Genomic DNA, 13,252 nt, shown 5'->3' on the forward strand with positions numbered 1-13,252 from the left:
AAATTTAGTCATTAAATTAGCTCTCTAAAATTTAGCCCCTATAATTGTTTGGATCAAAAGAAAAAAAAGAAGAAGATCGGGAGCGCTTGCCTAGAGCCGCACGCGTCGCCCCCGCGCTGGCGACGGAGCGGACCTCCAACTCTAGCCGCCTCCCCAAATCATGCTCCCTCCCACCGCGCCGCCGCCCGAGGGGGCCGCCGGATGTCACGCGGCTCGTGGTGAAGGTGGCGGCGGGGCTCTTCTCCCCTCCCCCTGGTGGTGCGGGGCGGGTGCGGCCGCCATGCCTCCCCGGAGATGCATCGCCGACGCGGGGTCCTTTCGCGGCGGCGGAGGCTAGTACACCGGATCTGGGGCCTGCGCGGCTGGGGCGCGCTGTAGTGTGTAGGGAGGGGGCGGCAGCCGGTGCAGTGTGGAGGTGGCGGCGGCGGCTGCGGTCGGCACGGACGGCGGCGGCCGCGACTGGGGCTGGCACAAGGAGGCGGCAACAGCGGCGGCCGGTGCGGGGCGCGGCTTGCTCGGGGCTGGCGCTTGCGACTTGTTCTGGCTGGCAGCAGCCGGTCCTGGCTGGCTGCGGCCGGCCGGGGCTGGCTGCGGCCGGCCGGGGCTGGCTGCGGCCAGCAGTGGTAGACTGAGGCTTGGCCGGGGCTGGCGTATGGCTGTGGCTACGGCGGAGCTCCTTTGCCTCTCTCCGCGATGGTACTGCTGGGTCGGTGTCATCTTGGTGGTGGAGCCGGGTGGTCTGTGCTGGGCGTCTCTAGCACGGAAGCATGCTTCTGGCGTCGTGGTGGCGCTTTGGGCTGCGTCGGTCCTCCTTCTGGCAGTGACGTTGCGGAGGCGGCAGGGAGGTGGGCTGTGCAACAGGCTTGGGGTGAACCGGGCGAAAGCCTTCACCGACAGCTCCTGTTGGTGACAATGGTGGCGGCGCCTTAGTGCGTCGCTTTCCCCGCTAGGGGCATCATTGTGGTGAGTTCCTCTACCATGTTGCTTGTGGGTCTCGGGTGAAAACTCTGTCCAGTTCTGGACGAGCGACGGTGGCACCACCGGCGTCGCGCCCTTCGTGGAGGCGTCGCTTTTGAGACCCACAACGATGGTGGATTTGCGCTTAGTCTGTGTTGGCAGGAAGGTGCAGAGGGACCATGGGTGCTGAGATCTTGAGCCGCTGCATGGTGCTGTGGTGACTCCGGTGTCGGCTGGATGGAGGTGTCGCTCTTATAGCGGTTTCAGATATCTGAGTCCTTGGCAGAGGAGTGTGAGACGGTGGGAGAGGCGAGGCCCCCATGCAGAGTGGCCAGGATTAGTGTTTTCCATCGTCGCTGGGACAGGAGTGTTCTGCTGAAGATCGACTGGGACTAGGGGATTGACGATCATGTGTGTGGCTTGAGGGCGATTTGCCCATGGTGGAGGAATTTCGAGTTGCCGCTATGGTTTGCAGCGGGCCGCGTTGGTGCGGCACAGCGTTGGCAACGACGGCGCAGCTAACAGTGGCTTCTTTTGGCTTCTCTCCCAGTTTGTGGTGGTGTAGCGTTTTGTTGTGTGTATTGTTTGTGTGCGTTGTTTGTGTGGTGGCGGTGGTGGTGTTTCGCTTCGGCGCGTGGTGTAAACTTGCTACCTTCTTAAATGACATGGCAGTACTCCTGCCCTTTATTAAAAAAAAGAATTGTTTGGATCCATGAACTAATTTGAGGACTGAAGCATATATTTCAATCATTGTCTTTACATTCCATGCATAGGAGGTGAGGAGAAAAGTAACTTTTTGGTGGGACCCAAAATAGCCCCAAGAAGCACCTCTTGGAGGGGCTAATTTTTTTAGGGGGGCTAATTCACTTTAGCGCCAAATAACTCTACATGTTTGGATCCTTTGAGGCTAAAATGGGCTAAAAGGGGAGAGGCTAATTTTTAGCCCCTGGATCCAAACACGCTTTATACGTAGTTTCTATGTTTGTCATGTCATATACACATAATTATCATTAATGTTTTATTTTTCTCCCTCCTTTCCTGACCCCATCCCCGGTTCCTTTCTTCATTCTTGTGTAGGCATAGTTTCTTGTACGAGGCCATTCTTGGTGGAGAGTTTCACTTCACGGTTTCTAAGAATATTATGTCATTTAATTAAGGAAATTTATGTTGATGAATGGAACAAGCTCTATAATGCAAAAATTCATTTCACGATTCATAGATGAGCCATCTTACAATACTAATTAGAGACTCCTTTTGAAGCCTCCACATGAAGTCCTCTAGAATCCTAGGCCGATACCTTAGAAAAGAGGGAAATTACTAAAAAAGCAAAATATCTGACCGTCAATCAATATATGGTAATCATAATTGAGAATAATAGCTGTTGGACCACCTATGCCATTATGAAGAGTTAGCCTAAAACAACCCTTGATATCTTATAGGGTTAATTTGTTCTGGGCCATTACAATTTTCGGGTTTTCGAAGAACGCCATTACTATTCGTAATACTATCCCAGCACCATTATAATTCTGCGATTGTTTGAAAGATGCCATTATGTACGTTTGACAGCAACTCGGGGCCACTTGCATGCGTATTTTACTGTAGCGTATTTTCGTAGGGACTCTTTTACCCTCCCCCGAAAGGATAAGCCAGCGCCGACCCGCTGACGGTCCATTCGCGTGCCCCCCTCCTCGTTCCCTTCTTGCTTCTCCTTCCCCAATCCCTAACCCTAGAACACCGGCGGCCGTCCCCGTCCCCATCCCCGTCCTCTTGGTCATCTCCGGTGAAGATTGGGAGCGGGCAACCATGAAGATCGACATCACTGAAGCGCCGGTCCAGTAGTGTTGCAGTGGACATGAAGACCGGCGACATCCCGGCTTCGCCTTCGGCGGCGGCGCCGGAAGACGGCGACCCTGAATCTAGGTACGCTCTCTTCTCTTCTCTCTATTTGGAACGCTAACTCGTCGTTCAATCTGCTGTGGGATAGCTTGGGACGATTATGCAGTGTTAGGATGGAATTAGTCCTTTTCCGCTCGACCCTGTTTCAATTCAGCTTTGATTGTTTTTGCTGTCATTTTTGTTGTGGTAGGCTGTCTTTGTTTTCGCTAGAGATCAAAGTTGAAGCCTTTCTGACGAAAGACAGCGATGGCAAAAAAACATACTGTAAGGGAAAGGTTGTTAACTGGGCTGCGGAGTTAGGGAGCCTTACGTTTGATTTCCTGCTTTCTAACCTATCCAGTGCAGTCAGTTGGGGCTCCAACCAGAAGCCCACGATTTGGTTCTTTGACAAGAGTCTGGGCGAGGATGTAATGCTTGTAGATGAAGCGCAGTTCCAACATTTGGTTGACATGTATAAGTCAGAGATGCATTGCCAAATCCTCCTAGTTGTGGTGGAAAATTCTGTGTGGGAACATCATGAGTTTGATGATTTAGAACCCCTGTGTGTGATTCCAGCTGACACAGATCCAACAGTGAAGGCTGGCTATACACAAATGCAACCAGACCCATCACACCCTAATGATCCAGAACCACAGTTTGATCCACCAATGCAGCCTGAATCACCAGTGCAGCCTGAACCACCACAACCTCATCCAGCAACTAACCAATCCAAAGGTGTTGATGAACAAATCCCTGACATCTTTGATAATGAAGAAGAGTATGTTGGTGTGCATGATGAGCATATATACATTTCAATTGCACCTGCACAGCCATCTATGAATGCACAAACAGATTCACCTTCATCTATGCCGACTAATGATGCCAATGAAAATGCTGCTGGTGAAGGAGCTATTCCTCCTGAGGCAGAGGTTAATGATGCAGATCCCAATGAGATAAGGGTACTCCATGATCCTGAGAACCCAAGAATAGAGAAGGGTGCCTTGTTTCCTGACATAATAGCATTCAGGAAGGCAGTGAGGCACCATGCAGTGAAGAGAGGTTTTGAATTTGCTCCTGGCATCAAAACTGATCCTACCAGGTTTATTGCAAGATGCAAACACCCTGGCTGTCCTTGGCGCATTCATGCTTCTAGGCTTCATGATCAGAAAACTATACAGGTACATACTACTTGAGTACTTGTTCATACTTGGTGCTATTATATTGATTCAGTTTGGATGTGCATACCACTTATTAATGCTTACTTTATGCAGATTAAGAGTCTGCTAGCAGAGCACAATTGTCCAACCACGAAGCTAGTAGAAGGAAAAATGGCTTCTCAAAGCTGGGTGGCAGATAGACTGACGGACTGGTTGAAGAAGAATCCAAGCAAGGGGCCCAAGGCAGCAAAGGAGAAGGTGGAGGGAGATTATGGAATAAACCTCAAGTACAGCAAGGCATACTCAGGCATGCAGCTAGCTCTGCAGCAAATTCATGGTAAATATGAAGAGTCATTCAAATTGCTATTTAATTGGAAAGCTCAGATGGAGATAACTTGTCCTGGTAGCATTATAGAGATAGAAGTGCAGAAAATTGGCAAGAAAATGAGATTTCAGAGGATATTTGTAGCTCTCAAACCTTGTGTGGATGGGTTTCTAGCTGGCTGTAGGCCATTCATTGGTGTGGATGCCTCCTCCTTAAATGGCAAATACACAGGACAATTGGCATCAGCTACAGGAGTTGATGGTCATAACTGGTTGTATTACATTGCGTATGCAATTTTTGACCAAGAAAATGAGGACAATTGGACCTGGTTTATGCAACAGTTGAGAAGGGCTGTTGGGAGCCGTCAAGGACTTGTGATTTGCACAGATGCTTGTAAGGGCTTGGAAAAGGCAGTTGGTGTTGTGTTTCCTGAGGCTGAGTACAGAGAGTGCATGAGACATCTATATTCCAACTTCATGAAGCATTACAGTGGAGATGTCTTCACAACTCATTTGTATCCAGCAGCTAGGAGCTACACTGAGGGCCTGTTCAAGTGGCACATGAAGAAGATATATGACTTCGCTCCAGATGCAATTAAATACTTGCAATATCACCACAATCGGATCTGGTATAGGTGTGGGTTCTCAGAGGACAGCAAATGTGACTATCTGACAAACAATGTATCAGAGAGCTTCAACAGTCAAGTGAAAAGTATGAAAGGGCTGCTGATACACGAGTTGGTTGATGGGCTTAGGGAGATGGTGATGGAGAAGAGATTTCTTATGAGAAAATGTGGAAGGGAAATGACTGGAGATATTTTGCCAAGTGTTATCAAGGAGCTCAACCTTATTAGCAACAACTTGAAAGTAGTGAAAATCAAAGTAAGTGATGATGATTTTGCCGAGGTAACCCTACTAGATGACTGGAACAATCCTAAAAGGCACACTGTCGACCTTGTAAACAAAAAATGCAGTTGCAGGGCATGGCAAATCAGTGGAAAACCATGTAGGCATGCACTTGCTTGGATCTTGTCCAACAGAGGCTTGGAAATCAAAGAATTTGTGCATCAATACTACTCTGTTGCCATGTTCAGAGCAGCATATGCAGACAGAGTTCCACCCATGCCTGATAGGGCTGACTGGGTGCAGGTGGAACTACCATACAAATTGTTCCCACCACTGCAGAAAAGAGCAGCAGGGAGACCAAGAGTTGTCAGGATTAGAGGGAGCATGGAACAAAGGGCAAACAGGAAGAAGGTGAGATGTAGAAGGTGCAAAGGCTTTGGGCACTTTCAGAAGACCTGCAAGTTGGCTGAACCAACAGAAGATGACAATGGTATTGATGAGGCCTCTACATTTGCTTCACTTATAAGGTGAACCAAAAGATCTCTACATCCTAAACAACATTTGCACTAATTAAGGCAAAATTTACCTTAATTTAATTTAAATTGACCTGACATTCACAACTATTGTAGGGTTAGAGAAGAAGATGAAGGACCTAGCCAGCCACCAAAACAGAAAAAAAGAAGCCAGCTGGGAATAAGCAGCCAACATCGACTAAAAAGGCTGCGAAGAAGACTCCTACGAAGAAGAAGCTGAAGAAGGCTGCCAGCGCACCTCAAGCAAGAGTGATCAGAAGCTTAAGCAGCTGGCTTGGCGTCGAGTAGATGACTCAGAATCGTATCTAGGCTTGAGCAGCTGGCTTGGCGTCGAGTAGTCAACTTATATGGGCATGTGAACTGTTAAATTAGCACCTGATCTATCTTTTGTCGTCATGAACTCATGATGTTTACATATGTTTAGCACTGCTATGCTATGTTGCATGGACAGCCTGTAATGTTATGGGTGCCCTTATGTTCATGTCAGATAACATATCAGGATGATCCTGTAATGGATGAACCTATAATGCTATGTTGCATGGACAGCCTGTAATGGATGAACCTGTTATGATATCAGGTCATTTTCTTTCAGTTAAGTTCAGTTAATATGGATATTTGCAAGAGGGGAACGAGGAGGGGGGCACGCGAATGGACCGTCAGCGGGTCGGCGCTGGCTTATCCTTTCGGGGGAGGGTAAAAGAGTCCCTACGAAAATATGCTACAGTAAAATACGCATGCAAGTGGCCCCGAGTTGCTGTCAAACGTACATAATGGCATCTTTCAAACAATCGCAGAATTATAATGGTGCTGGGATAGTATTACGAATAGTAATGGCGTTCTTCGAAAACCCGAAAATTGTAATGGCCCAGAACAAATTAACCCTATCTTATATCATAGGGTCTGTTTGGCTGGGCTTATTTCGGCATCGGCTTCACATGTTTCATGCAAATCGAGACACTATAGTGTGAAGCCATTTTATAAGCCTATACTAAAATGAACTAGAAACCAGTGAAGCTAATTTTTTGGCTTCACTGGTGAGGCCTTGAAGCTCTACCAAACGATCCCTTAGTTAATTACCCACATGGCATTATAGAAAAAATAGATCTAGCCCAATTTAGATCCTTTATCTACATCTTAATTAAACATATATGCTATTACAGAAAAATTATCCAGCCTAATTTAGATCTTTCAAAAAAGTTTAATTAGATAAAATAGTACCGGTCACATCTACCATAACTATCATTCTTAATCTATTTTCCTTATTTAAATTAGAGTCTATCCTAGGGTCTATAATCAGATATAAGTGTATATCTGTTTATGCACAAAGAGAGATGTCGTCCTTTCCAAAAACAAATTTGATTCTTTTGTGATGAGCAGCATGGTATGGTGTTGACCTAGATGACTAGCACTAAGATAGAGTTGGGCTTACCAGTGCATTAGTCACGACTGAGATGTATACAAGTTAAAGTATATTTACTCGCAAAAGAGTTAAAATATATTCAAATTCTATGTATTATAGTGTATAAACTATAAATAAAAATGCTATTCGCTAAACCTTTCATTCCAAACTATATGTTATTTTAGTTTTATTCTAAGTTAAACTTCTCTAATCAAGTTAAAAAATCCATAAATATCTACAATATTAAACTGGGTTCACTAGATAGACTAATAAATATGTCTCGGTCTATATTTTTCATAAGCTTAGTCAAAATTAGATGATTTTTCTATGACAAAGATAAAATAAATTAAAATTCAAAATAGAGGGAGGGTTAACTAGGGACATATAACTATAAATTACTTGCTCATGCAGTTGCCCGGGTTGATAGGCTAGTAGCATTTAACTGTGATGTACGGGATTGGACGAAGTTCGATAAAATGAAACCCTCTATCCCCTAACACTAGTTTCAATAGTTTTCGTAGTCATACTAATGAAACCCATACTTCATGCTCTTCATAAATTCCTTGTCATGTTATCACTTTTGGCTACTTGGCAGCAGATTTAATGAGATTGAAACCCTATAAAACCTCCACTAAGAATGACATGAGACCAGCCTCAATGAGAATTTCATGGGTATTAATTTTTAGGCCACATCAACAGAATTGCTAACTTGTCATTGCAAGGGGAGAGAAGGGAGTTGTTTGATGAGAGAAGTTTCATCCCCATAACACTCAGCAGGCATAGTTACCAGGTCCGCGTATTAGTAACAATGCCATAAAGCACAAGACACTGTCAATAACAGGCATACTATTTAAGAAGACCAATCAAAATACAGTTCATATCCAAGAAATATAAATGCACATACGGGCAGCCAGACCAATTTGTCAAAAAAAAAAACTCAACCCATCTTTTCATATATAGATTGGTGGTGTTAGTTTTGAGATATATATTACGTATCTTGACGTGCATAATAGTTGAGCATTGAAGCATGGCCATGAGGATTCAATCCATCATTAAACAGCTAGACTGTCTAGCTAATTGAAGCCGAAATTAGCACACGTGTTCCAATTATGGCAAGTAGTACTTCATTCGCATTTTCCACAAAGCAATAAACCACCAAGAACTTTTAACAAATAAAAACTATGCATGGAAAGTCAGTGCAAGGATATATATATATATATATATATATATATATATATATATATATATATATATATATATATATATATATATATATATATATATATATATATATATATATGTTTTGCGAGAAAGTGCAAGGATATACTATAATCTGTGTTCTTTCATTACCATTAATTGGTGTTTATTAACTAGGTAATAATTGAAAGTAAAAGTCAGCAGCTGTTGTTCTCATGCGATGACTAATGTGGGCAATTACTGTCAAAGATAATTATTTCTCTTTATTGATTGCTGGTTGCAGTCCCCATCCATCTCCCTTGCGCTCTCTTCGCTCATCAGGGAAAGAAGAGGGTACACAAATAAATTTGCACAAAAAGATTATTAAGTATTATTGAACACTACAACTGAACTGCAACAACAACAAATTAACTTAAAAAACATGCTCGTAAGGTCATTTGCTGTTTATCGTTTCCCTGAACAAGTCAAAAAGCTTATTGGCTTTGCTTACTGGCCTCTCTGATACTAGCCTAGTACTTGCAATCTTTTTGCCCATCAAGTGCAACCAAAACTAGCTAAATATCTTTATTATAACCTTATAGCTTCTTCTTCAACAGCAACAAGTGCAACCGAAACCCGTTTTAATATTTCATTATTCATCACTCGTCACTACTAAAAAAAATCAAATAAAGCTTGAAAGTTGAAACATCGATCCTGAACCACAGGCCATGCATGCATCTGGAAAAGAAAAGAAAAGAAAAGAGAAGAGAGGAGAGGAGAGGAGAAGAAAAGGAAAGAAAAGAGCTCAGTCACAGCATCACCCATCCTTTTCCGTTGCTGTTGCGCGCCGTTGCTGTTATTGTTGTTGTTGCTGCTGCCGCAGCAGCGGTGGTTGCTGCCGCGGTGGTTATGCTGGCCATGCCCGACATGCCACTCCGATTTTACCCCGGCCAGCCGGCCGGCGTGACGCCAATGCAAGGCGGTTCCGCACGCACGCCGGGCAGGCCGTGCTTGTCCCGGAGATTTTTAAGGTCGCGCGTCACGGCTGCCGATGGCGGCCGCCCGCCTTTCCCCGCTCCCGGCTGCCGGCCGGGCCGGTTGCGGTGACCCTCCTCTCCCCTCTCTCCAGGCCCCGGCCTCCCTCTCTCTCTCCTCCGTTTCTTCCCCCCTGGCCGAGGAGTACGGGGGTCCACAGCTTTGGTTGCCCTCTCTCTCATGGTTGGTGGCACCTCCCTAGCTTGGCGAAACTAATCCCACTAGCCGGTGTCAGGAGCTATATATAACCACCTCCATTGTAGCTTGCTTCCTTGTACCCCATCACCGGCCGGCCTCGATCAATTCCCTTTGCATGCCTAGCTGCTGCTGCTGCTGCTGCTGCTTGCTTTCTTCTCCGATCCGATCGTTCTGAAATGTCAATGGTAGTGGTCGACGTCTGAAGAATCATACATCTTGATTATAGACTACAGTAGTAGTACACTTGTGTTCATTGCTCCTGCTAGATAGATATCATTGGCCGTTGCAGCTAGCAAGTACAGTAGTGCTAGCAGCAGGGCTTGGCTTGCAGCAGTGATCATCGATCATGAGCATCTCGGTGAACGGGCAGTCCGTGGTGCCGCCGGGGTTCCGGTTCCACCCCACGGAGGAGGAGCTGCTCACCTACTACCTCAAGAAGAAGGTGGCCTCGGAGCGCGTCGACCTCGACGTGATCCGCGACGTCGACCTCAACAAGCTCGAGCCATGGGACATCCAAGGTACGGCCGGTGCTCATGATCTGATCGATCAGTTGGAGCCAGCGAGCATTCTTCTTCTTCTTCCTCGATCATCCGATCCTCCTAGCAGCTAGTGATCGATCAGCTGATGAGCAGCTAGCAATATAATTTAATTAATATTGTGCTGCTGCAGAGAAGTGCCGCATCGGGTCGGGCCCCCAGAACGACTGGTACTTCTTCAGCCACAAGGACAAGAAGTACCCGACGGGGACGCGCACGAACCGCGCCACGGCGGCCGGCTTCTGGAAGGCCACCGGCCGCGACAAGGCCATCTACACCGCCGCCCGCCGCATCGGCATGCGCAAGACGCTCGTCTTCTACAAGGGCCGCGCCCCGCACGGCCAGAAGTCCGACTGGATCATGCACGAGTACCGCCTCGAGCTCGACGACGCCCACGCCGCCGCTGCCGCCGCCGGCGACCCCTACTACCCCTCGCCGCCGCCCGACGCCGCCGCCGCAGTACGTACAAATACACACATACACTACTCGTACCTGCATGCAACTGTTCATGTGACTAGCTACGACGACGTACGCGTCGTCGTGGGTGCAGTGACCGAATGAATCATTTGATTAGGAGATCGAGAGGATCGGAGGGAGGGGGTCTCTCTCTGTCTCGATCAGCAATGACCTAGCAGCTAGCTCATTGGTTGTTGGCAATGGGGCATGGTTTCGTTTCGCGAGTGGGAGGGAGTGGCGCTTTCGTACGTCCCCTCGCTGTCACCAAAGCAAGACCAAGGCTAGCTGTGGCTGTGGGGTGGGTAGGTTGGTTCAGTGATCTTCAAGGAACGCCCAGCCATTCGATTAGCTAGCTTGCCTCTCTCGCTGCAGCAGGCAGCAGCTACCTCTAGCTAGGCTGGCCTCGGCCTGGGGGTGGTTGGCCGCGGGCCTCTTCCCTCTTGTGGTCGTCGGCCCGGCCACTGCACACAATCTCCTCGCCACCAGCAAGATCAGACACCGCCGGCCGGCGAGCCAACCAAACACGGCCGCCGTACGGCCCCAACCCGGGACACGGCACAGAAATGGAATGCTGTAGCCGCTGCTCCTGCTGCTAGCTGCAGCTGCTCTAACAAACGGACAAGTACAAGCTGCTGCTACCAGAGACCAGAGAGTACCAATCATGTGTAGGAGACTTGGGATCGGAGTAGGTAGGCATGAACATAGTACACATGCATGCATGGTCGTCTCGTCTCCAGTGGCGATCGAGGATGTACGGGAGAGTGGTGGTGGACTCACTCGATCGCGCACGCGTCGACACGGGCGTAGGACAAGCGAGTCTCTGTCTGTCTCTGCTCCACCGGCCCGTAGCCTTTTTCCCGGAGGTCAACTGAGTGAGGGCCGGGGCAGCTTTATTTTGAGCTGGCTCTCTGATCATGGCAGCAATCTTGCATGTGATTCTAGGCTGCTTAGGTGGTCTGGTACCAGTGGGAGCAGCTCGCTCAGCTGCACTGACCGACCAGCTTTGGATGCTTCGGAAGAATTTACCTTTTTTAACCTACTACAAGGAAGGAAAACTTACCATGCATGAATAGATGCACCTTCTTCATGGCAGACATACTAGATTAATCTAGCAGCTAGACATCAATTCAATTCACTGCTGTTAATACTACTTGTAAGCACTTGATTTGTCTTGTTCTATTTTTACTTTTTTTTCGTCATGAAAATAATTGGACTCATACATGTTGTTTCATCATGAATGAACGTGCAGATCCGCGGCGCTGCGGGAGACCAAGCGGCGCAGGAGCAGGAGGGGTGGGTGATCTGCCGGGTGTTCAAGAAGAAGAACCTCCTGCCCCACGGCCAGAGCGGCGGCGGCGGCGGCGCCACCACCTCGGCGACAGGCGGTGGCCACGGGGCGGCGCCCATGGAGGGCAGCCCGAGCAACTGCTCGTCGGTGACGGTCAGCGACCACGCTAATAAGCCGCAGATGCTCCACCACTCCGCCAGCGACGACGCGCTCGACCACATCCTCCAGTACATGGGTAGCAGGCCCTGCAGCAGCAGCAAGCACCACCAGGACACCAAGCCCGCGCTGCTGGATCACCACCACCACCTGGCTGCAACAACTGCGGCGGCGGCGGCGTGCCACAGCAGCAGCCTCTACGGGAGGTTCATGAAGCTCCCGCCCCTCGAGCACGCCGGCGGCGGCCTGCTCCCAAGCCCTGGCGAGTACGGCGGCCCCGCCGACGCGTCGGGGATCGCCGACTGGGACACGCTGGACCGGCTGGCCGCGTACGAGCTCAACGGCCTCTCCGACGCGTCCAAGACCATGGCCGCCTTCTTCGACGATCCCAGCAGCACCGCCGGCGCCGCGGCCTTCTCCTCCGCCGCGCACGCGACCGTGGCCGGCGACGGCGACCTGTGGAGCCTCGCACGGTCGGTGTCGTCGTCGTTGCACGCGGACTTGACGATGAACAACGTGTAGCTGCTATCAGCAGCCCAGACACAACACAGCGTCCATGCATTGCCGCGCCACCACTAACTCCATCTACTACAAGCGTGTGCTCGTGCGTGCGCTCCCGTGCATGGCCGCCGTATCGCACGCTCGCACGCACGTGTGTACACAGTACACGTACGTGAATAATCCCTAGGGAGACAGAGCCGTCGCTGATGATGTCGTGTGTCCAAGTGATGGAGCTCGAGATGTGAGCTCGTAACTAAAAGACATCAACAAAAGGACAGTGTGGTAGAGCTAGGAGAACACATGTATTATTATCTATCATTCGTATGTACCTATAGCTTAATTGCTACTATTATAATTAAACTGCTTTTGGTTTTATAGTGCAGTGAGGTGTGACATCATTTCCTTTCTTTTGCTAGCTCGTGTGTGTTGGCGTGTTGCACTATGTTAATTATAACTGTGTGGTCGTCATCTTTTTTTAATCACAAAAAGAAGAATACGTTTTTTAGTGTGTCAATCAGTTGGATGGAGCAAGCTGAGCGCAACTGGTAAGAGCATCTCCAACAGATTACTCATACCTCATACTCTAAATATTTTCTCTCTCCATTACCAATAACTACTTTTATTGTTTAGATAATGGTTGCTGTAGTAGATTATCAAAATCCAATCACCAAGAATAGGGTAGAGGAAAAATACCCTTCATTTAGGTGAGAGAGAGGTGTGTTTTTGTGATTACCAAAAACTTATAAGTAATGGGGATCTGATTGGTAATCTGCTGGAGCACCTCCATCACCAAAACATCAATTTTTTGGTATTGA

At 48.2% G+C, this 13,252-nt stretch overlaps 2 protein-coding genes across 2 annotated transcripts; both read left to right on the top strand.

The window, feature by feature from the left end:
• Window positions 1-4,766: 4,766 nt before the first annotated feature.
• Window positions 4,767-6,131, top strand: LOC120670388. Its single transcript, XM_039950473.1, has 2 exons — window positions 4,767-5,686; window positions 5,789-6,131. The coding sequence occupies exons 1-2, from the start codon at window positions 4,767-4,769 to the stop codon at window positions 5,910-5,912; spliced, it is 1,044 nt and encodes a 347-aa protein (XP_039806407.1). The 3' UTR covers window positions 5,913-6,131.
• Window positions 6,132-9,354: 3,223 nt separating this feature from the next.
• On the top strand, window positions 9,355-12,819 carry LOC120670721 (NAC domain-containing protein 43-like). Its single transcript, XM_039950864.1, has 3 exons — window positions 9,355-10,018; window positions 10,170-10,495; window positions 11,742-12,819. Exons 1-3 carry the CDS (start codon window positions 9,847-9,849, stop codon window positions 12,456-12,458), a joined length of 1,215 nt encoding a protein of 404 aa, XP_039806798.1. The 5' UTR covers window positions 9,355-9,846; the 3' UTR covers window positions 12,459-12,819.
• The last annotated feature ends 433 nt before the right edge of the window (window positions 12,820-13,252 follow it).

This window comes from Panicum virgatum, chromosome 4N (assembly GCF_016808335.1).
Source record: "Panicum virgatum strain AP13 chromosome 4N, P.virgatum_v5, whole genome shotgun sequence".
NCBI classification, from domain to species: domain Eukaryota; kingdom Viridiplantae; phylum Streptophyta; class Magnoliopsida; order Poales; family Poaceae; genus Panicum; species Panicum virgatum.

Bases quoted from the DNA above. Each gene is read 5' to 3' on its own strand.
- LOC120670388 (XM_039950473.1), top strand. From the start codon at position 4,767: ATGAGACATCTATATTCCAACTTCATGAAGCATTACAGTGGAGATGTC. The intron at 5,687-5,788 runs GTGAACCAAAAG...CAACTATTGTAG, and splicing joins ACATTTGCTTCACTTATAAG to GGTTAGAGAAGAAGATGAAG.
- LOC120670721 (XM_039950864.1), top strand. From the start codon at position 9,847: ATGAGCATCTCGGTGAACGGGCAGTCCGTGGTGCCGCCGGGGTTCCGG. The intron at 10,019-10,169 runs GTACGGCCGGTG...GTGCTGCTGCAG, and splicing joins CGAGCCATGGGACATCCAAG to AGAAGTGCCGCATCGGGTCG. The intron at 10,496-11,741 runs GTACGTACAAAT...ATGAACGTGCAG, and splicing joins CGCCCGACGCCGCCGCCGCA to ATCCGCGGCGCTGCGGGAGA.